The sequence below is a fragment of the Pseudophryne corroboree genome, chromosome 3 (genome assembly GCF_028390025.1).
Source record: "Pseudophryne corroboree isolate aPseCor3 chromosome 3, aPseCor3.hap2, whole genome shotgun sequence".
Lineage (NCBI taxonomy): Eukaryota > Metazoa > Chordata > Amphibia > Anura > Myobatrachidae > Pseudophryne > Pseudophryne corroboree.
Window position 1 is genome coordinate 7,561,408 of NC_086446.1, and position 26,977 is coordinate 7,588,384.

A 26,977-nucleotide genomic window follows, 5' to 3' on the forward strand; every position below is an offset into this window, starting at 1 on the left:
GCAGAGTCCCGGTCACGTGATCGGGGAAACCCAGAAACCAACCACGCTGCCTAGCAACAGAAGAGAATCCAAGAGAAGAAGTCGGTGACGAGGTGCGACGGGGGAACTGAAGGAAACAGAAGGTGAGTCTCCGTATGCGGCAGGGGTCACTCCTGAAGTCGCTCCGTAGAGCACTGACGGAGTTTCCCCTTCACCCTAGACAGGTCAGCCTCTCGAACCCTCCGGCTTCCAGGCGTGTCTGAACCAGGACAAGCTATGAGAAGCGGAGTTTAGAGAGAAAAGACCAGTCCGGAGCGACCGACTTTTCCCTGATTAACCCCAGACACCCCAAACCGTGAAGAAACCCACGACTGGGCCCTTGTGTTTATTTTTGTTTTTGTTGTTTTTTCTAGCTTTTTGCCAATTTTTATATTTTCATAATTTTCTTCCCTTTATATAATTTTTTTCAACACGGACTTGAACAATCATTAGTGTCAGCAGCTGTGCGGGACGCCGCAAGCTGTAACACACACTCAGTATACATAAAGACAAAGAAATACTCTCAACTCTCCTTTGGAGGAATTTTGACAATAATAAATCGACATTATCTTTATTGATTTGCATGTGGACACTTTATTTATGGAAACATAAGCTTTTAGTGGTAATATACACTATTGGAAATATCCAATACCCATTGAATATACGTAACCCAAGCACGTCTATAGAAAATATCACTTTCATTCAGGCAACCAAACATAAAGCTAGGACTGAGCGCTACACTACAATTTAACTAATATTAATATTAAAAATAAAAAATATAAAATATATATAATATGAAGATAAAAATAAAAATACTAATAATAATAAAAAAATAAAAAATAAAATAAAAATAGAAATAGAGACACAGATAAATCCATATTCACTAAGTCACAATCCATCATTAATTGTTTAGTTGGTTCACTCTCCTTTTACCTATAGACTATATATATATGGTATAATGTCAATAGACATATAGTCTTAACCACACCATACTATATCTAATATTTTTAAATGATCAGTTCCTAACTTTCTCCCGCCACTCCATCCTAAAAGTTATATAGGTTCATTTTATCCATACACACATCCATGTATATAGATCAGATCCGAGGAACACACCACTACCATCTATTAGCCTAACTATATAATATATCATCCCTAATAGCTACGCATTAGGTTACAAAAACATAATGCTACCCTATATGCATAATTATATACCATTAAGCTCCACAGTATCATTTAATCCACCAGGCGTCAGGGTATCCATCCTAAAGATCCAGTATGCTTCCCGTCTACACAGCACACTGTATCTATCACCTCCCCGTTTAGTAGTTTTCATTTGTTCCACAGCCAACATATTGATATTCTTAAAATCTGTACCCTGACAGTTTACCACATGACTCGACAATGGGTGTTTTGCTTTCCTTATAACATTTCTTCTGTGCTCCATATACCTTATGTGGAGAGTACGTGTCGTGCGGCCAACATATTGTTTGCCTTCATGGACATGTAATCGCATAAATTACATATGTACACATGCAATTTAGGAAATATTTAATTTTAATACCTGGAACCAATATTGGGGGCTGCAACCCATAATATAACCCCAGTAAGGTATGGGGTAACTCAGAACCACCTGCTGTGCTACTGTGATTAAGGCACAGATAATGGACATCTCAGGGCTTACACTATCCGGCACACACTACTGCACAAGAGGAAGGCTGAAAGTAGTATTCGCATATTATTGCACCTGTGACTCTGTCAATGGGCGCTAGAGTGGACGCAACACCTTCCATGTCTAAATCGCACACCCTATACCTAATGGAAATTCTGAATCCTCCAATAGACAGAAAGAAAAAAATAGGATTTAAATATACCTACCGGTAAATCCTTTTCTCGTAGTCCATAAGGGATATTGAGGACAGAATTAGTAGGATGGGGTATAGACGGGTCCAGAGGAGCAAGTGCACTTTAAAATTCTTCCACTGGGTGTGCTGGCTCCTCCCCTCTATGCCTCCTCCTACTGCTCAGTTATAGGTAACAGTGCCCGAAGGAGAATGACATACTTGAGAGAAGGAACATAACAACAACAGGTGTGGTGAGAGTTAAACACCAGCACACCAATACATAACTTAGCCAGCAAGGTCTGGCAACATTAACCGCAACAGCTGAACAGGAACACATAACAGAGAACCTGCAGAAAGTCTCCGCACAGAGGCGGGCGCCCAATATCCCTTATGGACTACGAGAAAAGGATTTACCGGTAGGTATATTAAAATCATCTATATTCCAAATGTATGTTCAAATCATTTGTTAGACAGTTTTGTGATTTATGCTTTTGTTTGTAATTTAAAATACCTGTGTTTCAAAGCTTGGTCAGTGCTGCATATTTAATTAAGGTTGACTGGGCTGGTGTTTGTTTAGTCAAACACTGTGTAATGTAACACCTTTGATTAGTGGGACATTTGCCTCAGCTGTAGTTGGGTCAATTTCCCATAGTATATCTGTAACTTCAACCATGCACAGCTGTGCGTTCCAATACTCCTGATGTTTTTATTGGAACCCTACTCTGAACTTAAGGACGCTGCAATCTCCCCATTTTGTGTTCTCTTCTAGGGGTGGACTATTCCACCCTGGGTAATCCTACGCAGTGCGCCTAAGATGGCTGCCGCACCTGGTGCCTTGTGAGGGTGGAATACACAACCCCTGGAGGTTATTACTCAAAATGCCTACACCAATCATGCATTATTCTTTCTGTGTCTTTGTCTGTGTGGTTTATCTTTTGATGTAATACTTAAATCTTCTGTATTATGTGCATTGTGTGAGTTCTACTTGGCGCCGCGGATGGCTGCCTCGGTGCTGCTCTGCCAAGCAGCCTTAGTTTTTAGTCTTAAATGTATAATATGTCTACTGTACAGTTGCATATGTGCAGTATGAACTCATATGTGTAATGTTTGTAATGTATGCTACGTTTTTCCTCCATGTTGCTGCTTGGCGATGCATTGTACCACAAAGAATTCCTAGTGTACGTGAGTACACCTGGCCAATAAAGCTTATTCTGATCCTATTTTCTCTAGCATTCATAAGGGATATTGGGGACAGAATTAGTACGATGAAGATGTTCTAAAGCTGCAGGAACGGGTGGAAACAACTGCAGCACAGTCTGCCCAAACTGGGTATCCTCTTTCGTCAGGATATCAAATTTGTAGAACTTCACAAAGGTTTTAGTCCCCGACCAGGTAGAAGCTCGACATAGTTGTAGGGCCAAGACTCCATGGGCAGCCGCCCAGGAAGAGCTCACCAATCTAATATAGTGGGCTTTCAGAGACTGTGGAACCGGTAAGGCTGCTGATGCATAAGCCTGTTGGATAGTAAGCTTAATCCAATGAGCAATGGACTGCTTTGAAGCAGGGCAACCCCTTTTTTCATGCATCATACAGCACGAACAAGGAAACCGTCTTCCTGACCCGAGCCGTCCTCTTGACATAGATCTGCAAGGCTCGTACAGCATCCAATGCCTCCGGACTAGAAGCTGTGTCAGAACTGGATGGAATCACAATAGGTTGATTCAAGTGAAACGCGGAGACCACCTTCGGCAGGAACTGCTGTTGAGTCCTGAGCTCTGCTCTGTTCTTGTAAAAGAGCAAGTACTGACTTTTGCACAACAAGGCCCCCAATTCTGAGACATGCCTAGCAGAAGCCAGGGCCAGTAACATCACAGTTTTCCACGAGAGGTATTTATCCTCTACCATCGTCAGAGGTTCAAACCAGGAAAACTGTAGAAAGCGTAACATAACATCCAGATCCCAAGGTGCCGTAAGGGGCACAAAGGGAGGTTGTATATGAAGCACCCCTTGCAAGAAGGTCTGAACTTCCGGCAAGAGAGCCAACTTCTTCTGGAAGAAGGTGGAAAGAGCTGAAATCTGGACCTTAATGGATCCCAGAAGTAAGCCCTTATCCACTCCAGCCTGCAGGAAACAGAGGAACCTTCCTAAGTGGAATTCCGCAGAGGGATATGTGCGTTCCTCGCACCAAGAGACATATCTCCGCCAGATATGATGATAGTGTTTTGACGTCACAGGTTTTCTGGCTTGTACCATAGTGGCAATGACCTTTTTGTAAATCCCTTTGTGACCTAGGATGTTCCGTTTAACTTCCATGCCGTCAAACGAAGCTGCCATAAGTTCGGGTAGACGAACGGTCCTTGTTGAAGAAGATCCCTTCTTAGTTGTAGAGGCCAAGGGTCCTGTATGGACATGTCCAGTAGAGCCGCAGCCATGCTCTTCGGGGCTAATCAAGATTGCTTCCACTGTTTGATGTCTGATCCGCTTGAGCACCATTGGGATCAGAGGAATCAGAGGAAACAGGTAGACCAGCCAGTATGACCAAGGCGAAGTCAGCGCATACACTGCGCTCGCCTGAGGGTCCCTGGTTCGTGAGCAATAGCAGCAAAGCTTCTTGTTGAGACGTTAGGCCATCAAGTTGATCTGTGGGCAACCCCACCTGTCGATGATCAGTTGGAACACCTGTGTGTGTAGTCCCCACTCCCCTGGGTGGAGGTCGTGGTGACTTAGGAAGTCTGCCTCCCAGTTGTCCACTCCCGGAATGAAGATTGCGGACAGCGCTCTTGCATGTTTTTCTGCCCAGAGGAGTATTCTTGACACTTCTCGCATTCTGGCCCTGCTTTTTGTCCCTCCTTGTCGATTGATGTATGCCACTGCCGTGGCGTTGTCCAACTGCACCAGGATTGCCCGATCCCTTAGTAGAGGAGACCCCTGAAGTAGAGCATTGTGGATAGCCCGAAGTTCCAGAATGTTGATTGGAAGAAGGGCCTCCTGCCCTGGAACTGCGCCCCTTGGGTGATAGCTCCCCATCCTCGTAGACTCGCATCTGTCGTGAGGAGGATCCAATCCTGAATCCCGAAGTTTCGGCCTTTCAGGAGTTTGGAAGACTGTAGCCACAGGAGTGAAATCCTGGCTCGGGGTGACAGCTGAATCATCCGGTGCATCTGATGATGGGAACCGGACCATTTGTACAGGATGTCCAATTGGAAGGGTCTGGCGTGGAACCTTCCATACTGTATCGCCTCGCAGGAGGCCACCATCTTTCCCAATCATTTTTTGCAAAGACGGACAGAGACTCGAGCAGGTCTGAGTACCATGCAAACCATTTCCTGGAGTGTTCTCGCTTTGTCCTTGGGGTGGAACACTTACTGTGCTACAGTATCCAGTAGCATGCCCAGAAACAGGAGCCGCTGAGACGGTTCCAGGTGGGACTTCTGTAGATTGAGGATCCACCCGTGGTTAGACAGAAGTTGGATAGTGCGATCTATGTGGAGCTTGCTTTTATCAGGAGATCGTCCAGGTATGGAATCACATTGACTCCCTGGACCCTAAGCTGAAACATCATTTCCACCATCACCTTCGGGAACACTCTCGGAGCTGTAGACAGGCCGAAGGTTAATGCCAGAAATCGGTAGTGATCATTCAGCAGGGCAAATCACAGATAGGCCTGATGAGGAGTCCAAATTGGGATATGTAGGTAAGCGTCCTTGATATCAAGGGACAGTAGGAATTCCTGTGGTTCCAGGCCTGCGATTACCGCCCTCAAAGATTCCATCTTGAATTTGAAAACCTTCAGGTAAGGATTCAAGGATTTCAGATTCAGAATGGGTCTCACAGACCCGTCTGGTTTCGGTACTACAAACAGACTGGAGTTGTAACCCTGTCCTTATTGCAGTAGTGGTACTGGGACAATGACCTGGGACTGTACCAACTTCTCTATGGCCAGTAGTAGCGTACCATGCCTACTTACCAAAACTGGTAAGCCTGATTTGAAAAATCATTGGGGAGGAGTACCGTCGAACTCCAGCTTGTAGCCCTGAGAGATAAAGTCCCTTACCCAAGCATCTTGGCAAGAACCATCCCAGATGTGACTGAAGTGATGTAGCCGAGCTCCCACCACGAGATCTCCCTGGGGTGGGCGGGTACAGTCATGCTGAAGATTTTGCGGAAGCAGAACTGGCGTTCTGGTCCTGAGACCCAGCAACTGCTGGTTTTCTAGGTATTCCTCTGTAGCCTCTCGCTGCGTTGGAGGCTCCTCTGGCTCTGGATCGAAATCTGCGGGACCGAAAGGACTGAGCAGACGGTCCTGGATAGGTACGTCTAGCAGGAGGGGCACCTGAAGGAAGAAACGTGGCTTTAGAAATCCAGGTGTCTAGGTCACCTCCAGAGAGCCATTCACCTGTGAAGGGAACAGATTCCACATTACATTTTGAGTCCGTATTGTCACGATCTGGGTTATTGGACATCATTATTTACCTTCCAAGTGTCTCCCGAGACTGGCCCAGCGTTCCAAAACAGGATTCCATCTGCGCTGTCTGCGTGCAGCACGCTGTATACATTCACCTCAAGTCTCTTCCCTGTGATCCCGCAGCGCTGTCATGACAACCTTACAGTTTAGTTACACTGTTTTAAAGAATGGCGTCTCCTGCCCTCCGCCGCCATTACTGCTGTTTACCACATGCAATATACAGACTTTCCCTCCAAATGCAAACATGGGCGCAGCCATGTTTTTCCTCATCACATGTCCTTTCACAACCTATCCGCTGCACTCTGGACTCTGCCTAATTATCCAGCCAATGCCTGCTTCCCATCTGGTATAAATATCCTGCTCCTGGGCTGGATAATCGTCAGTGCTTTGGTTGTCTAACCTATACACATGTCTCTCCTGCTTGTGGATTCTACTGCTTGTTTCTCCAGGTATTCCAGCTACTGTGATTCACCTCCACTAAGAGACCCGCACCTGTTTCCATCCTGCGGTGCAGCCTGACTTCTGCAGTGTTCCAGAACCTAGAAAACCAAAAATTGCTGGGTCTCAGGATCAGACACCAGCTTCCTGCTTCCAGTAATGGTCCTGCTTCGCTTCCAGATTCCAGCGGTGTCCTGGTATCGTTTTCAACTTCTCCCTTCTACAGCACCGCTCTCCACACTCCACAGCATACTTACCATGGCCTACCAGCTTTCCACAGTGCTCCTGAGTCATTGGTATTCTGCTAGCGGTGCTCCACAGTGTCTTCAGTTTATTTCAACGTTATCAGCGGTATTCCTATATCGCCTGCATCAGTGACCATTCTACCACTGAACCACAGCGTCCATCGATGCTCACCAACGGACTCTAAATCTACAGTAGTGAGTTCTGCACAGCTTTCATTCATACCGGTTCCATCCGGCACTCTGCAATTACCAAGTACCATCTACTTCTTTGCAACTGTGTTGCTCCAGCCTCTGTATACCATCTGCTGGGCAGTACCAGTTAATACCTCTCCTCAGCGGTTAGCTTTGGCATACGGACTTACCATCTCCAGTTCTGGCAAGGACTCTAATATTCTGTTCTGCAAGCCACAGCACTAATTACCCCTGCACTTCTAGGAACTGTACTGTAATTTACCACTGCACATCTTTTGTGACGTTTTGCATATTTTAGGGGCCTTAAGCTGTGTGTTCAATAAAACGGACTTTACCTTTTTACAACTTCGTTGTCGTGGTCACGCCTTCGGGCAAATGGTACTAGAGCTCGGTATGTCTAGGAACCCAATACTACCTCCCTGGTTCACCTACACGTCAGCCCCTACATCTGAGGCTTCCCCAGGTTAGCCTCAGCCCTCAGTTCTAACATGTATCAGCAATCCAATGACGTAACCATATGGCTCTGTGCGCACACAGCCATAGCCATGGTTCTAGCATTAATAGTGCCAATCTCTTTTAGGGAGTCACAGTGGACTCTTGCCGTGTCCTGAATGCGAGTCAGGAAAGCAACAGTATTGACTAAGGTCCTATCACCCAAAAGACCTTCCTTTATTTGACTAGCCCAGGAACGGATTGCATGTGTTATACAGAAACCTGCAATGACCGTCCTTTGTGCTACGCCTGCAGCAATGTAAATAGATTGTAGAGTGGTCTCTATTTTCCTATCTGCTGGGTCCTTTACCGTAAGGTAGCCCGGAGCAGGGAGCACCGCCTATTTAGAAAGGCGAGAGACTGAGAAGTCTACTGCTGGAGATTATTCCCAAAACATTCTGCCCTCAGCGGCATAGGGGAAGGTATTCAAAAACCTTTTTGTCACTTGATATTTTTTATCTGGATTCTTCCAGGCTAGTTTAAATAAATTATCCAATTCTGTGGAATCAGGCAATGTGACTTTTGGTTTCTCTTGAGGGAGGAAAAATGACTGCTGAGTATTTGCATCCCCCAGGGGGAGCTTGGACACCTCCCCAATATCCAATACGAGGGGTTCAATACCCTGAATCGGGGTGGGATCCCCACTTATGGGGTCCCCATCATCATGTATATCATCAGTATCATCTGATAGGAGTGCTGGTAGAGCAGGTTTCTGTGAAGCAGGCAGGAGGGACGCTTAGCAGTAACTGCTTGTTGCAATTCTTGTGTCTTGTTTGCAGTTGCAGTGAGCTGAGATGACATATCAGACATCATAGTTTTTATAGACCCCAACCAGGGGGGCTCTGCATTCTCCCCCACATTAGTATCAGCATGAGATGACTGACTACACTGCTCACATGATAATGAGCTGTATGTACTAGGAGAGAACCTGGCATTACAAGACTTCTATTTTACCATAGTGATTAGAAAAACAGGTATAATATACACACACAATACAGCCTATTATATATGACAAGCCTGCCCTATTGAATGTGAGAGGAGACAGAGAAGAGAGACTCCAGCGCACCCAACACTGACCGGCCCCAGTGAGGTTGTCAGCGTTTGATATATATGTGTAACCTCAGGGGATTATTGTGCACAATGATAGCGTCTCCCCCTCCCCCCTCTCTATACCTGGTACCAGTGTATACAGGGGCAGTTCTGGAGGAGCTGTGTAGGCTGCTGCAGCTGCTGCTCATGCAGAGGAAGACGCCAAAATGCCGCTGAGCCTGCTCTCATGTAGCTCCGCCCCCCAACATGGCGCCGGAGCTACTGCTGTATATTTATACTGGCCATGTCTCCTTTAACATGTACAACCTCACATAAATGCTTGGTTCACTCTAGTTAGCCAGTCTCACGCAGGAACTATAATGGGTCCGCCCCAGGAGGGACTCGAACGCCTGACCCGCGATTCAGCCATACATTAGACCGCGGGAGCCCCCTAGCGGGGCCCCTGGTTGGTACTCACCACTGATGATCACCTTCACGCAGTGTTAAGGGTTTGTGGCATGCTGCGGCTGCGACAGCCAAGGATCCATGCCTCGCTGAACAAACAGCCCCTCAGGACGGCGGCCCTGCAGCGGGAAAGTGGCTCTGCACCTCAAGAGGCCGGTGACCGTCTCCCCCATAACTCCCACAGCACAGGTATGCTGTTGCCCAAAAAGCATACCGAAATAAATAAAACTTAGAAATAAAATGAAGAAAAACTCTGGAGCTTTAGAGTGTGCATCCTCTCCTGAGGGAACTTTATCTAAACTGAGCTGTAGGAGGGGGCATAGAGGGGAGGAGCCAGCACACCCAGTGAAGAATTTTAAAGTGCACTTGCTCCTTTGGACCCATCTATACCCCATCGCACTAATTCTGTCCCCAATATCCCTTACGGATGCTAGAGAAATAACACAAATCATTCCAGCTCAGCCCTTTAACAAAAAATATGTGAGAAATTAGATTTATTTGTAAGATAAATAACTTTCCATCTGCATATATACAAATTTTATATAGTGTTAATAAAGTATAGTTTTATCAAGATTCGATTACTGTCATGTTACACATTCTCATGTGTGTGAAGTTTCTGATGTCTAACAACAGATGATTTATCTCTAAAACATTTCCCACACTCAGAACATGGAAATGGTTTCTCACCTGTGTGACTTCTCTGATGTGCAACAAGATGTGACTTCTGTGTAAAACTTTTCCCACACTCAGAACATGGAAATGGCTTGTCATCTGTGTGACTTCTCTGATGTGTAACAAGATTTGATTTATCGGTAAAACTTTTCCCACACTCAGAACATGGAAATGGTTTATCACCTGTGTGACTTCTCTGATGTGTAACAAGATATGATTTATAGGTAAAACATTTCCCACACTCAGAACATGGAAATGGTTTCTCACCTGTGTGACTTCTCTGATGTTTAACAAGACGTGAGTTGTATGTAAAACATTTCCCACACTCAGAACATGGAAATGGCTTCTCACCTGTGTGACTTCTCTGATGTGCAACAAGATGTGACTTGTGTGTAAAACATTTCCCACACTCAGAACATGGAAATGGCCTCTCACCTGTGTGACTTCTCTGATGTGTAACAAGATTTGATTTATCGGTAAAACATTTCCCACACTCAGAACATGGAAATGGTTTCTCACCTGTGTGACTTCTCTGATGTTTAACAAGACGTGAGTTGTATGTAAAACATTTCCCACACTCAGAACATGGAAATGGCTTCTCACCAGTGTGACTTCTCTGATGTTTAACAAGAGCTGATTTGTGTGTAAAACATTTCCCACACTCAGAACATGGAAATGGCCTCTCACCTGTGTGACTTCTCTGATGTGCTACAAGACGTGAGTTGTGTGTAAAACATTTCCCACACTCAGAACATGGAAATGGCTTGTCAACTGTGTGACTTCTCTGATGTGTAACAAGATTTGATTTATCGGTAAAACATTTCCCACACTCCGAACATGGAAATGGTTTCTCACCTCCCTTAGCTGGATGATTGGTTATAAGCTGTGCGGTCTGTGTAAAACATCTGTCATCTATAGAACAGGGAAATATTTTATCTACTGTCAGAGCTGTAGAAGATGACCCAATATCAGTGTTATCAGAACATTCCCTCTGATTAGAGGGACCACATGACACAAGCACATTGTGAGGTACAGGAGGTACGAGTAGGGCAGTAGGGGTTTCTCCAGGAGAATCTTGTGTGATGTCATCATCTTCTATTTTACAACCTGAAGATGAAATTAGATTTTCTTCCGAGATATTCCTTCTGTTACATTCATCTGTTGGGAATAAGTGTATAGAAAATTGAATGTCTCTCCATAATAAGGTACAATTTATAATATTCCCCAGTGGAGTGCTACTGGGTTCAGATATGGCAAATGAGGGGTCCAATTTCTGATGTCAGACTCAGAGGAATGCTCCTCCAGCCATAATATGGTGGCTCCAGACCTGTAGGGTGATGCATTGTCTTCCTGAAAGAGCCTGCTCCCATCTAAGTGACTGCAGAATGTACCTACTATCAAGCCTCATTCAGAGTCTCTTACACTGCGATATTCTGCCATCTTCACTAGAAATTATACGCCAATGGATCACAAAGATATCTGCCTAGATATAGTACTTCCACTGCAGAAGATAGAAATGTAATGCAAGGTGTGGTGACATGTACTGGGAATGGAAGCTGGTACTTCCTTTTTCTGGCAAATGAACAGGCTGCAGTCAGGGTCACATTCCCTCTGGATTTCTATTACAGCACACAAACCCACAGGTGCGCCACATGTGTGTCATTGATTTGTTTTCTGTAATTGGTTTGTAGTGGTTGGGAAGAGGACAAAACACTGTTGTAGGCGGGGCAACAGATGCCAGCTAGTTGGCCAGTGACTAGACAGCCGAATTGTGTCCAGCTAGAGCGTGGGTCAGCTAGTCTGTGTGCAAAGTCTCAAAGTCTTGCATGCTTCTTGCAGGTATCTCCACAGGCTTTGGCCTGGCAACCACAACTACTCAAATACAGTTTCAGAGTATTCTAGTTCTCCCTGCCTCTTGCGGATAAGAATGTGGCTTCATAGCCCCCACTGGCCTCCAGGCACCCTGGGCTCTAACAGCAGTCCCCACCTGGACTGTCTGTCCACGCTTTATCTTCTGTGTGGGCAGATCCCTTCAGCCCCACACTGAATCAGAAGCTCATCAACACCATCTTTGCTGATACTGCCGCACAATTTACAGTGGCAGAGGAAAGAATTGCCTTATAACAGTGGTTCCCAAACTTTGTTGAATCATCGCACCCTAGTGCTGGACCACCAACCTGAAGCACCTCTGGAAGTGCCTCACGGCACCAAGTTTGGGAACTACTGCCTTAAAATATAATATATAAATCTAAAAATAACTAATTAAACTGGTATCCGGTCTTTAGGTCGTCAGTCACTAGTTTGACGACTGAAGGTCAACAGTAAGTAGGTCGACACTGACCGAAAGCTGACACATGTCTAGGTCAACATATATGGAAGGTCGACATGGTCATTAGGTTGACGTGGGCATGGTTGACACACAAAAGGTCAACAAAGTTTTTTTAGGGTTTTTGGGGGGTTTCAGGATATAAGATTGCTGGATTATTTCTAGAAAGGGAGGAATACATCCCAATTTACTGAGTGAAAATGTGTTTGGTGTGTTTGAAAAAAAGGGAGATTTTGGGGAGAATGGTGTGATACAATAGGTGGAAGATGGGATACTATACGGATAGGTCAATATAAATTTGTTGATTTGGCCACTGAAGGTCCCTGCGATCTGTCTGATTTTGTTTCTGCAGCTTGTATGAGAGCTCATTTGACTGCATGTTGTGGGTTCACAGCAACAGGTTAAAAATGCAAATTCAACACTTGGAATCACCTCTAGACCCTTTGCCTGCTAAATTGATGAAGAAATATACGTTATGGTAAGAACTTATCGTTGATAACGGTATTTCTCCTATGTCCACAGGTTCCACAGGATAACAATGGGATATGATGGAGCTACAGCGGATTGGCACCAAACGATCATAAGCTTTCAGTCCTCCCAGGATGCAATGGACTCGTCCATATATCCCCGCCCACTGTCTCAGGCAAATCAGTTGTATTCCAAAGCATTTAGGCAGGAAAGCATTTATTACAGTTTAATGCCAAAAAATGCAAAATCATGCACTTGGGTCTCAAAAATCCTAAAGCTAAATACAGTATTAATGGCACTATACTGGAAACTACTGAGGAGGAAAGGGATCTAGGAGTCACTATTTCAGACGACTTAAAAGCAGGTAAGCAATGTAACAAGGCAATGAGGAAGGCTAGTCAGATGCTTGGCTGCATTGGGAGAGGAATCAGCAGCAGAAAGAAAGAAGTAATAATGCCACTGTATAGGTCATTGGTACGGCCTCATCTAGAATACTGTATTCAGTTTTGGAGGCCATATCTTCAAAAGGATATTAATACATTAGAAACTGTACAAAGGAGGGCAACTAAAATGGTACATGGCCTACACCACAAAACATACCCAGAAAGACTAAGAAATCTCAATATGTATAGTTTGGAGCAGAGAAGGGAAAGGGGGGACATGATAGAAACTTTCAAATATATGAAGGGTTTTAACAAAGTCCAGGAGGGAAACATTCTCCAAATGAAGAGAAGCAATAGGACACGAGGACATGCACTGAGACTGGAGGGGGGGAGGTTCAGGGGAAATTTGCGGAAAAATTATTTCACAGAAAGGGTAGTGGACAAGTGGAATAGCCTCCCATCAGAGGTGGTAGAGGCTAAGACAGTAGAGCAATTTAAACATGCATGGAATAGACATAAGGATATCCTTACAAAGAAATAAGGATCAAATAAGGTTAGTGATAAAAAATAATATAAAAAATAAAATAAAAAATAAGGGGCAGACTAGATGGGCCAAGTGGTTCTTATCTGCCGACAAATTCTATGTTTCTAAACTTATTGTATTGGGGCTGCTTACGATCACTTTTTCCTTTTGCTTTTCCTTGCAAAATGGCAGAAAAACCGGACACTTAGGTCTGGGTTATATGTGGCAGGAAACCTGACCTTCTTGGATTCTGCCTCTGATTCCAGAATATCTGTCAATTCCTTACCAAACAGAATATTCCCCACAAAAGGCAAAGATTCCAGAACCTTTTTCGATTCTGAATCAGCTTTCCACGTGCGCAGCCAGATTGCTCTGCGAGCAGCTACTGTTAAGGCTGATACTTTAGAAGCAATAGTACCCATAATCTATTGCCGCTTCTTCTAAGAATACTGCAGCCTGTTTCATGTGAGCTATATGGGTAGGTGCTGAAAGCCCATCTTCCAGTACCTCAGCCCATTCAGCTACTGCTTTTGCCATCCAAGCTGAAGCCATAGATGGCCTTATGACTACCCCCGACAGTGAAAATATGGTTTTAAAAAACCCATCCACTCTCCTTTCTGTGACATCATTCAATGACGTTGACTGCAAAGGCAATATACATTTTCGCACTAATCAAATGACATGCGTATCTACCTTAGGAGGCACTTCCCTTTTTAAACAGTTCCCAGTTGGAAAAGGGTAATTGGAATCCCATTTTCTGGGAATTCTATATTTGTTATTGGGTGCAGCCCAAGCTTCTTCCATGATTTCCGTCAGCTGATCTGATCCTGGAAACTCGACCCTAACTGTTTTGGGACGTTTAAACATAGGTGCCTTAGTATTTAACACTGGCTCTGCTGAATCCTCTAAGGACAGAATAGCCTTCATTGCTCCAATTAATTCAGCTATATCCACTGAGCTGATACCTTCCACCTGTTCTTGATATGATGAAGCAGAGTACATAGAGCTATCATCATCTGATGTATCATCCTGTGTAACCTGTGAATTTGATCATTTATTTACACCCAGTTTATCAGCTTGCTGTGTATCCTGAGCTGTAGTGGATATACCGTAATAAGGGAGCTGCATGTATGGGTTAATAGTGTATCCTACTGTTGGTATTGAAGCTGTAGGTATTACCAGTTCAACTATACTGGACACGGTCTGAGAAAACATCGCCCAAGGTGGATCTACCTGCAGTTGAACAGGGATCTGCCTTGCAATCTGCTGAAAATCAAAACAATTTGCACATCATGTGCCAGATCCTGAGAGGATAATCCCGTTTTGCAGGACAAACATGTTATAAGTGTTGGTGTTACTGTTAGTGATGAGCGGGTTCGGTTCCTCGGAATCCGAACACGCCCGAACTTCAGCTTTTTCCCCACGGGTCCGAGCAGGCTCGGATCCTCCCGCCTTGCTCGGTTAACCCGAGCGCGCCCGAACGTCATCATCCCGCTGTCGGATTCCGGATTCTCGCGAGGCTCAGATTCTATCGCGAGACTCGGATTCTATATAAGGAGCCGCGCGTCGCCGCCATTTTCACACGTGCATTGAGATTCATAGGGAGAGGACGTGGCTGGCGTCCTCTCCATTTAGATTAGAAGAGAGAGAGTGAGAGTGAGACACTTGATTTACTGGAGCTTAGGAGTACTCAGAGAGTGCAGAGTTTACTAGTGACTGACCAGTGACCACCAGTGCAGTTTTATTATATTATTATTTAATATAATCCGTTCTCTGCCTGAAAAAAAACGATACACAGTGACACAGTAACAGTATACCATATCTGTGCACAGCCTCAGTGTGCTGCATCATCTATGTATATCTGACTGTGCTGAGTGCTCAGTGCTCACACAGCTTAATTGTGGGGGAGACTGGGGAGCAGTAGCAGGAGTACATATTATTTAACAGTGCACACTTTTGCTGCCAGAGTGCCACTGCCAGTGTGACTGACCAGTGACCACTTTCTGACCACCAGTATATTGTGATTGTCTGCCTGAAAAAGTTAAACACTCGTCGTGTGGTGTTTTTATTCTATAAACGCATTCTGCTGACAGTGTCCAGCAGGTCCGTCATTAATTATATAATATATACCTGTCCGGATGCAGTAGTGATATATATATATATATTTTTTATATCATTATCATCCAGTCTATATTAGCAGCAGACGCAGTACGGTAGTCCACGGCTGTAGCTACCTCAGTGTCGGCAGTCGCTCGTCCATCCATAATTGTATACCACCTACCTGTGGTGTTTTTTTTTTCTATCTTCTTGATACTAGTCGCTTACTTTAGGAGTCTGCAGTGCTGACAGTGTCCAGCAGGTCCGTCATTATAATATATACCTGTCCGGCTGCAGTAGCGATATATATATATTTTTTATATCATTATCATCCCGTCTATATTAGCAGCAGATGCAGTACGGTAGTCCACGGCTGTAGCTACCTCTGTGTCGGCAGTCGCTCGTCCATCCATAATTGTATACCACCTACCTGTGGTGTTTTTTTTTTCTATCTTCTTGATACTAGTCGCTTACTTTAGGAGTCTGCAGTGCTGACAGTGTCCAGCAGGTCCGTCATTATAATATATACCTGTCCGGCTGCAGTAGCGATATATATATATTTTTTATATCATTATCATCCCGTCTATATTAGCAGCAGACGCAGTACGGTAGTCCACGGCTGTAGCTACCTCTGTGTCGGCAGTCGCTCGTCCATCCATAATTGTATACCACCTACCTGTGTTTTTTTTTTCTATCTTCTTGATACTAGTAGCTTACTTTAGGAGTCTGCAGTGCTGACAGTGTCCAGCAGGTCCGTCATTATAATATATACCTGTCCGGCTGCAGTAGTGATATATAGATATATTTTTTGTATCATTATCATCCAGTCTATATTAGCAGCAGACGCAGTACGGTAGTCCACGGCTGTAGCTACCTCTGTGTCGGCAGTCGCTCGTCCATCCATAATTGTATACCACCTACCTGTGTTTTTTTTTTTTTCTATCTTCTTGATACTAGTAGCTTACTTTAGGAGTCTGCAGTGCTGACAGTGTCCAGCAGGTCCGTCATTATAATATATACCTGTCCGGCTGCAGTAGTGATATATATATATTTTATATCATTATCATCCAGTCTATATTAGCAGCAGACGCAGTACGGTAGTCCACGGCTGTAGCTACCTCTGTGTCGGCAGTCGCTCGTCCATCCATAATTGTATACTAGTATCCATCCATCTCCATTGTTTACCTGAGGTGCCTTTTAGTTGTGCCTATTAAAATATGAAGAACAAAAATGTTGAGGTTCCAAAAATAGGGAAAGATCAAGATCCACTTCCACCTCGTGCTGAAGCTGCTGCCACTAGTTATGGCCGAGACGATGAAATGCCATCAACGTCGTCTGCCAAGGCCGATGCCCAATGTCATAGTACAGAGCATGTAAAATCCAAAACACCAAATATCCGTAAAAAAAGGACTCAAAAATCTAAAATAAAATTGTCGGAGGAGAAGCGTAAACTTGCCAATATGCAATTTACCACACGGAGTGGCAAGGAACGGCTGAGGCCCTGGCCTATGTTCATGGCTAGTGGTTCAGCTTCACATGAGGATGGAAGCACTCAGCCTCTCGCTAGAAAAATGAAAAGACTCAAGCTGGCAAAAGCACAGCAAAGAACTGTGCGTTCTTCGAAATCCCAAATCCACAAGGAGAGTCCAATTGTGTCGGTTGCGATGCCTGACCTTCCCAACACTGGACGTGAAGAGCATGCGCCTTCCACCATTTGCACGCCCCCTGCAAGTGCTGGAAGGAGCAGATTGAAGATGTCAGTGTTGAAGTACACCAGGATGAGGAGGATATGGGTGTTGCTGGCGCTGGGGAGGAAATTGACCAGGAGGATTCTGATGGTGAGGTGGTTTGTTTAAGTCAGGCACCCGGGGAGACCCCTGTTGTCCGTGGGAGGAATGTGGCCATTGACATGCCTGGTGAAAATACCAAAAAAATCAGCTCTTCGGTGTGGAAGTATTTCAACAGAAATGCGGACAACATTTGTCAAGCCGTGTGTTGCCTTTGTCAAGCTGTAATAAGTAGGGGTAAGGACGTTAACCACCTTGGAACATCCTCCCTTATACGTCACCTGCAGCGCATTCATCATAAGTCAGTGACAAGTTCTAAAACTTTGGGCGACAGCGGAAGCAGTCCACTGACCAGTAAATCCCTTCCTCTTGTAACCAAGCTCACGCAAACCACCCCACCAACTCCCTCAGTGTCAATTTCCTCCTTCCCCAGGAATGCCAATAGTCCTGCAGGCCATGTCACTGGCAATTCTGAGGAATCCTCTCCTGCCTGGGATTCCTCCGATGCATCCTTGCGTGTAACGCCTACTGCTGCTGGCGCTGCTGTTGTTGCTGCTGGGAGTCGATGGTCATCCCAGAGGGGAAGTCGTAAAACCACTTTTACTACTTCCACTAAGCAATTGACTGTCCAACAGTCCTTTGCGAGGAAGATGAAATATCACAGCAGTCATCCTGCTGCAAAGCGGATAACTGAGGCCTTGGCAGCAGGGGCGGTGAGAAACGTGGTTCCGGTATCCATCATTACTGCAGAGCCAACTATAGACTTGTTTGAGATACTGTGTCCCCGGTACCAAATACCATCTAGGTTCCATTTCTCAAGGCAGGCGATACCGAAAATGTACACAGACCTCAGAAAAAGACTCACCAGTGTCCTAAAAAATGCAGTTGTACCCAATGTCCACTTAACCACGGACATGTGGACAAGTGGAGCAGGGCAGACTCAGGACTATATGACTGTGACAGCCCACTGGGTAGATGTATTGACTCCCGCCGCAAGAACAGCAGCGGCGGCACCAGTAGCAGCATCTCGCAAACGCCAACTCGTTCCTAGGCAGGCTACGCTTTGTATCACCGCTTTCCAGAATACGCACACAGCTAAAAACCTCTTACGGCAACTGAGGAAGATCATCGCAGAATGGCTTACCCCAATTGGACTCTCCTGTGGATTTGTGGCATCGGACAACGCCAGCAATATTGTGTGTGCATTAAATCTGGGCAAATTCCAGCACGTCCCATGTTTTGCACATACCTTGAATTTGGTGGTGCAGAATTATTTAAAAAACGACAGGGGCGTGCAAGAGATGCTGTCGGTGGCCAGAAGAATTGCGGGACACTTTCGGCGTACAGGCACCAAGTACAGAAGACTGGAGCAACACCAAAAACGCCTGAATCTGCCCTGCCATCATCTGAAGCAAGAAGTGGTAACGAGGTGGAATTCAACCCTCTATATGCTTCAGAGGTTGGAGGAGCAGCAAAAGGCCATTCAAGCCTATACAACTGAGCACGATATAGGAGGTGGAATGCACCTGTCTCAAGCGCAGTGGAGAATGATTTCAACGTTGTGCAAGGTTCTGCAACCTTTCGAACTTGCCACACGTGAAGTCAGTTCAGACACTGCCAGCCTGAGTCAGGTCATTCCCCTCATCAGGCTTTTGCAGAAGAAGCTGGAGACATTGAAGGAGGAGCTAACACAGAGCGATTCCGCTAGGCATGTGGGACTTGTGGATGGAGCCCTCAATTCGCTTAACAAGGATTCACGGGTGGTCAATCTGTTGAAATCAGAGCACTACATTTTGGCCACCGTGCTCGATCCTAGATTTAAAACCTACCTTGGATCTCTCTTTCCGGCAGACACAAGTCTGCTGGGGTTCAAAGAACTGCTGCTGAGAAAATTGTCAAGTCAAGCGGAACGCGACCTGTCAACATCTCCTCCTTCACATTCTCCCGCAACTGGGGGTGCGAGGAAAAGGCTCAGAATTCCGAGCCCACCCGCTGGCGGTGATGCAGGGCAGTCTGGAGCGACTGCTGATGCTGACATCTGGTCCGGACTGAAGGACTGACAACGATTACGGACATGTCGTCTACTGTCACTGCATATGATTCTCTCCCCATTGAAAGAATGGTGGAGGATTATATGAGTGACCGCATCCAAGTAGGCACGTCAGACAGTCCGTACTTATACTGGCAGGAAAAAGAGGCAATTTGGAGGCCCTTGCACAAACTGGCTTTATTCTACTTAAGTTGCCCTCCCACAAGTGTGTACTCCGAAAGAGTGTTTAGTGCCGCCGCTCACCTTGTCAGCAATTGGCGTACGAGGTTACATCCAGAAAATGTGGAGAAGATGATGTTCATTAAAATGAATTATAATCAATTCCTCCGTGGAGACATTCACCAGCAGCAATTGCCTCCACAAAGTACACAGGGAGCTGAGATGGTGAATTCCAGTGGGGACGAATTGATAATCTGTGAGGAGGGGGATGTACACGGTGATATATCGGAGGATGATGATGAGGTGGACATCTTGCCTCTGTAGAGCCAGTTTGTGCAAGGAGAGATTAATTGCTTCTTTTTTGGTGGGGGTCCAAACCAACCCGTCATTTCAGTCACAGTCGTGTGGCAGACCCTGTCACTGAAATGATGGGTTGGTTAAAGTGTGCATGTCCTGTTTATACAACATAAGGGTGGGTGGGAGGGCCCAAGGACAATTCCATCTTGCACCTCTTTTTTCTTTCATTTTTCTTTGCGTCATGTGCTGTTTGGGGAGTAGTTTTTTGAAGGGCCATCCTGCGTGACACTGCAGTGCCACTCCTAGATGGGCCAGGTGTTTGTGTCGGCCACTTGGGTCGCTTATCTTACTCACACAGCTACCTCATTGCGCCTCTTTTTTTCTTTGCGTCATGTGCTGTTTGGGGAGTAGTTTTTTGAAGGGCCAGCCTGCGTGACACTGCAGTGCCACTCCTAGATGGGCCAGGTGTTTGTGTCGGCCACTAGGGTCGCTTATCTTAGTCACACAGCTACCTCATTGCGCCTCTTTTTTTCTTTGCGTCATGTGCTGTTTGGGGAGTGTTTTTTGGAAGGACCATCCTGCGTGACACTGCAGTGCCACTCCTAGATGGGCCAGGTGTTTGTGTCGGCCACTTGGGTCGCTGAGCTTAGTCATCCAGCGACCTCGGTGCAAATTTTAGGACTAAAAATAATATTGTGAGGTGTGAGGTGTTCAGAATAGACTGAAAATGAGTGGAAATCATGGTTATTGAGGTTAATATTATTTTGGGATCAAAATGACTCCCAAATTCTATGATTTAAGCTGTTTTTTTAGGGTTTTTTGGGAGAAAAAAAAAACGAATCCAAAACACACCCGAATCCGACAAAAAAAAAATTCGGTGAGGTTTTGCCAAAACGCGTTCGAACCCAAAACACGGCCGCGGAACCGAACCCAAAACCAAAACCCGAAAAATTTCCAGTGCTTATCACTAGTTACTGTCAGTGTAACCTCGTCACTTTTGCCGCTCTTAGACATGATAAATAATCAGCTTTTCACAGTGTACTACAGTTAGTGACTGTAATCACTTTACCTTATTAAAGTGATATCAATCTGACCCCATCCCATGCACCAGCATTGAGGTTCAGAAGAAACCACTGACAAACATATATAAAGTCAGCAATCACACTAGCAGTCAGTCACATGTTATATATTAGTCATTTGAGCACAACAGATCCGAACGTATTCAGACGCAATGCGAAGAAAACCACAGTAATGTAAAGACTCATATGCAATAGGCACTTAAATTTAACTATTCATACTGACAAAAGTAGAAAGAATTGTAGTGCTGTATAACCTGTACTCAGTAGAGTGGGATACAGGGAGACTCACCTCACTTCCAAGATCGATCAATATATTAGCAAACGCCGAATGGATCCAGACGCTACTAGTGTACACTGTCGCTCCGGGAACTTTAAGCGGACATAGACGCACTGTGCATACAAGCGCACCGGTCATACAGACGCCTGTCCTGCGACTGGGTCTCCTCGCGGTAGAGTTTAGTGTACACAGACGCAGCGGCCTATGCTGCGACCGAGACACCTCATGGTAGCGTCTGAGACGGAAGTGAGGCAACAGTTCATGGCGGGAGATCGACGGAAAATGGTCATGAACTGGGGGAGGGGCGACCAGGAGAGCGTCTGACTGCCCATGCTGACATCAACCCTAGGGATCCCAGCCTCATACCATTCCTGGCACTTTATGATCCCTAAAGCCTAGCTCTGGAGCATCCGTGGTGGCGGTGCATCAGCTACTGTTTGGTAGTCTCCTCCCAAACCAGTGCGGCGGTGTCCGTATTCCCCTTCTAAGTGGAACCAGTGCCTTACCGTCTCCCCGTGCTGCGGCCACAGCCTGGTAACGTCTGGTGGACCTGCTAGTATATCCAACACAGACGCCTGTCGACACAGCACTTGAACCGTGGGTAAGCGTTGTTGGAGCGACTCTTTCCAATATGCGATTAAGACGCTGTTAGGAAAGATCACTCAAAAACATAGTTAGACTATTAAAAATAAAATAATAAAGCTTAGGGCTGCAAGAACACAGCAGCCCTGTGACCATGGTCCGGCTCCTGCCGCACCAAACAAAAAACTGATTTGCTTGAGCCAGTGGGCGGGGATATATGGACGAGCGCATTGCATCCTGGGAGGACTGAAAGCTTGTGATCTTTGGTGCCAATCCGCTGTCGCTCCATCATATCCTATTGTTATTCTGTGGATAACCTGTGGACCCAGCCGGAGAAATAATGAACGAATAGCTCACAACTGTCAATTGTCCATATACTAGTTGTCCATTGAAAAAGTGATTTCTTGATCTTCTCCAGCTGGAGATTGTATCTCCCACACCTTTGTCTAAATCTTCATCTGCACAAAGTACCTGCCAGTGTCTCTGTAATATCTTTGTGTCGCCCATCTTTGTAGAACGTAACCACACATCTGCTCCGTCATCTGTCTGAGCTTTTGGGTGGGTGATAAGTATCTGTTTCCTACACTTTTGTCTTGTATTTTGAGGGGACGGAGAGGAGAGATGAAGTCAGGAGTCACAGCTGGGGGAGGGACTGGACAGAAGGGAGCAGAGCAGAGCAGGTGGGAGCAGATTGAGGTGACCCATTCCCCTTTCTACATTATAAGAACTAAGCAAATATACAATACACAATATATCTATCAGATTCAGTTTATGAAAATGCAATCAAGTTATTCATGTCAAAATGTATTATTCTTTACTAGGACTATTATTTTAAGTCATGAGTGGAAGGGGAGCATCAGACACTCCTGAGTGATTACGCTATTGGGGGTGAGAGGGTATGAGATACATCAGAGAGTATGGGTGAAGAGACTGGTCAGATCTCTGGGCTGGTAATACACAGTGACATGATGTGAGGGTGAGAGCAGGAGTATAATAGGGGCTGATGTCCCCTGATGTATGAGATACACCAGAGAGTGTGGGGAGGAGACAAGTCAGATCTCTGGGCTGGTAATACACAGTGATATGACGTGAGGGGGAGCAGGAGTATAATAGGGGCTGATGGCTCCTGATGTATGAGATACACCAGAGTGTATGGGTAGGAGACTGGTCAGATCTCTGGACTGGTAACACAAAATTACATGATGTGAGGGGGATAGCAGGAGTATAATAGGGGCTGATGTCCCCTGATGTATATGATACACCAGAGAGTGTCGTGAGGAGACTGGTCAGATCTCTGGGCTGGTAACATACAGTGACATGATGTGAGGGGGAGAGCAGGAGTATAATAGGGGCTGATGGCTCCTGATGTATGAGATACACCAGAGTGTGTGGGTAGGAGACTGGTCAGATCTCTGGACTGGTAACACAAAATTACATGATGTGAGGGGGAGAGCAGGAGTATAATAGGGGCTGATGGCTCCTGATGTATGAGATACACCAGAGAGTGTCGTGAGGAGACTGGTCAGATCTCTGGGCTGGTAACATACAGTGACATGATGTGAGGGGGAGAGCAGGAGTATAATAGGGGCTGATGGCTCCTGATGTATGAGATACACCAGAGTGTGTGGGTAGGAGACTGGTCAGATCTCTGGACTGGTAACACAAAATTACATGATGTGAGGGGGAGAGCAGGAGTATAATAGGGGCTGATGGCTCCTGATGTATGAGATACACCAGAGAGTGTGGGGAGGAGACTGGTCAGATCTCTGGGCTGGTAACACACAGTGACATTATGTGAATGGGAGAGCAGGAGTATAAATAAGAATTTACTTACCAATAATTCTATTTCTCGTAGTGCGTAGTGGATGCTGGGAACTCCGTAAGGACCATGGGGAATAGCGGCTCCGCAGGAGACTGGGCACAAAAGTAAAGCTTTAGGACCACCTGGTGTGCACTGGCTCCTCCCCCTATGACCCCCCTCCAAGCCTCAGTTAGGATACTGTGCCCGGACGAGCGTACACAATAAGGAAGGATTTATGAATCCCGGGTAAGACTCATACCAGCCACACCAATCACACCGTACAACTTGTGATCTGAACCCAGTTAACAGCATGATAACAGAGGAGCCTCTGGATAGATGGCTCACAACAACAATAACCCGATTTAGTTAACAATAACTATGTACAAGTATTGCAGACAATCCGCACTTGGGATGGGCGCCCAGCATCCACTACGGACTACGAGAAATAGAATTATCGGTAAGTAAATTCTTATTTTCTCTGACGTCCTAGTGGATGCTGGGAACTCCGTAAGGACCATGGGGATTATACCAAAGCTCCCAAACGGGCGGGAGAGTGCGGATGACTCTGCAGCACCGAATGAGAGAACTCCAGGTCCTCCTCAGCCAGGGTATCAAATTTGTAGAATTTTGCAAACGTGTTTGTCCCTGACCAAGTAGCTGCTCGGCAAAATTGTTAAAGCCGAGACCCCTCGGGCAGCCGCCCAAGATGAGCCCACCTTCCTTGTGGAATGGGCTTTTACAGATTTTGGCTGTGGCAGGCCTGCCACAGAAAGTGCAAGCTGAATTGTATTACAAATCCAACGAGCAATAGTCTGCTTAGAAGCAGGAGCACCCAGCTTGTTGGGTGCATACAGGATAAACAGCGAGTCAGATTTTCTGACTCCAGCCGTCCTGGAAACATATATTTTCAGGGCCCTGACTACGTCCAACACTTTGGAGTCCTCCAAGTCACTAGTAGCCGCAGGTACCACAATAGGTTGGTTCAGATGAAACGCTGAAACCACTTAGGGAGAAAATGAGGACGAGTCCTCAATTCAGCCCTGTCTGAATGGAAAATCAGATAAGGGCTTTTACATGATAAAGCCGCCAATTCTGACACGCGCCTGGCCGAGGCCAGGGCCAACAGCATGACCACTTTCCATGTGAGATATTATAACTCCACAGATTCAAGTGGTTCAACCCAATGTGACTTTAGGAACCCCAAACTACATTGAGATCCCAAGGTGCCACTGGAGGCACAAAAGGAGGCTGTATATGCAGTACCCCTTTTACAAACGTCTGAACTTCAGGAACTTAAGCTAGTTCTTTCTGGAAGAAAATTGACAGGCCGAAATTTGAACCTTAATGGACCCCAATTTTAGGGCCATAGACAGTCCTGTTTGCAGGAAATGCAGGAATTGACCTAGTTGAAATTCCTCCATCGTGGCCTTACTGGCCTCGCACCACGCAACATATTTTCGCCAAATGCAGTGATAATGCTTTGCGGTTACATCCTTCCTGACTTTGATCAGGGTAGGGATGACTTCATCCGGAATGCCTTTTCCTTTAGGATCCGGCGTTCAACCGCCCTGCCGTCAAACGCAGCCGCGGTAAGTCTTGGAACAGATAGGGTCCTTGCTGGAGCAGGTCCCTTCTTAGAGGTAGAGGCCACGGGTCCTCCGTGAGCATCTATTGAAGTTCCGGGTACCAAGTCCTTCTTGGCCAATCCGGAGCCACGAGTATAGTTCTTACTCCCCTCCGTCTTATAATTCTCAGTACTTTTGGTATGAGAGGAAGAGGAGGGAACACATACACTGACTGGTACACCCACGGTGTTTCCAGAGCGTCCACAGCTATTGCCTGAGGGTCCCTTGACCTGGCGCAATACCTGTCCAATTTTTTTGTTAAGGCAGGACGCCATCATGTCCACCTTTGGTTTTTCCCAACAGTTTACAATCATGTGGAAGACTTCTGGGTGAAGTCCCCACTCTCCCGGGTGGAGGTCGTGTCTGCTGAGGAAGTCTGCTTCCCAGTTGTCCACTCCCGGAATGAACACTGCTGACAATGCTATCACATGATTTTCCGCCCAGCGAAAAATCCTTGCAGCTTCTGTCATTGCCCTCCTGCTTCTTGTGCCGCCCTGTCTGTTTACGTGGGGCGACTGCCGTGATGTTGTCCGACTGGATCAGCACCGGCTGACCTTGAAGCAGAGGTCTTGCTTGGCTTAGGGCATTGTAAATGGCCCTTAGCTCCAAGATATTTATGTGAAGTGATGTCTCCAGGCTTGACCACAAGCCCTGGAAATTTCTTACCTGTGTGACTGCTCCCCAGCCTCGCAGGCTGACATCCGTGGTCATCAGGACCCAGTCCTGAATGCCGAATCTGCGGCCCTCTAGAAGATGAGCACTCTGCAACCACCACAGGAGAGACACCCTTGTCTTTGGTGACAGGGTTATCCGCTGATGCATCTGAAGATGCGATCCGGACCATTTGTCCAGCAGGTCCCACTGGAAAGTTCTTGCGTGGAATCTGCCGAATGGAAATGCTTCGTAGGAAGCCACCATTTTTCCCAGGACCCTTGTGCACTGATGCACTGACACTTGGCCTGGTTTTAGGAGTTTTCTGACTAGTTCGGATAACTCCCTGGCTTTCTCCTCCGGGAGAAACACCTTTTTCTGGACTGTGTCCAGGATCATCCCTAGGAATAAAAGACGTGTCGTCGGGATCAGCTGCGATTTTGGAATATTGAGAATCCAACCGTGCTGCCGCAACACTACTTGAGATAGTGCTACCCCGACTACCAACTGTTCCCTGGATCTTGCCCTTATCAGGAGATCTTCCAAGTAAGGGATAACTAAAACTCCCTTCCTTCGAAGGAGTATCATCATTTCGGCCATTACTTTGGTAAAGACCCGGGATGCCGTGGACAAACCAAACGGCAGCGTCTGAAACTGATAGTAACAGTTCTGTACCACAAACCTGAGGTACCCTTGGAGAGAAGGGTAATTTTGGGACATGGAGATAAGCCTCCTTGATGTCCAGAGACACCATATAATCCCCTTCTTCCAGGTTCGCAGTCATCGCTCTGAGTGACTCCATCTTGAATTTGAACCCTTGTATGTAAGTGTTCAAGGATTTCAGATTTAAAATAGGTCTCACCGAGCCGTCCAGCTTCGGTACCACAAACAGCGTGGAATAATACCCCTTTCCCTGTTGTAGGAGGGGTACCTTGATTATCACCTGCTGGGAATACAGCTTGTGAATGGCTTCCAATACCGCCTCCCTGTCGGAGGGAGACATCGGTAAAGC

The 26,977-nt window shown here is 46.0% G+C and overlaps 1 protein-coding gene across 1 annotated transcript in view; it reads right to left on the reverse strand.

The window, feature by feature from the left end:
• Positions 1–9,653: 9,653 nt before the first annotated feature.
• LOC135054533 (zinc finger protein 585A-like) overlaps positions 9,654–26,977 on the reverse strand; it is a 70,352-nt gene continuing 53,028 nt past the window's right edge. The window contains exon 8 of the mRNA XM_063957676.1: positions 9,654–10,710. Within this exon, the coding sequence (XP_063813746.1) occupies positions 9,778–10,710 (933 nt within the window). The 3' untranslated portion in view covers positions 9,654–9,777. The remainder of the gene's footprint in view (positions 10,711–26,977) is intronic.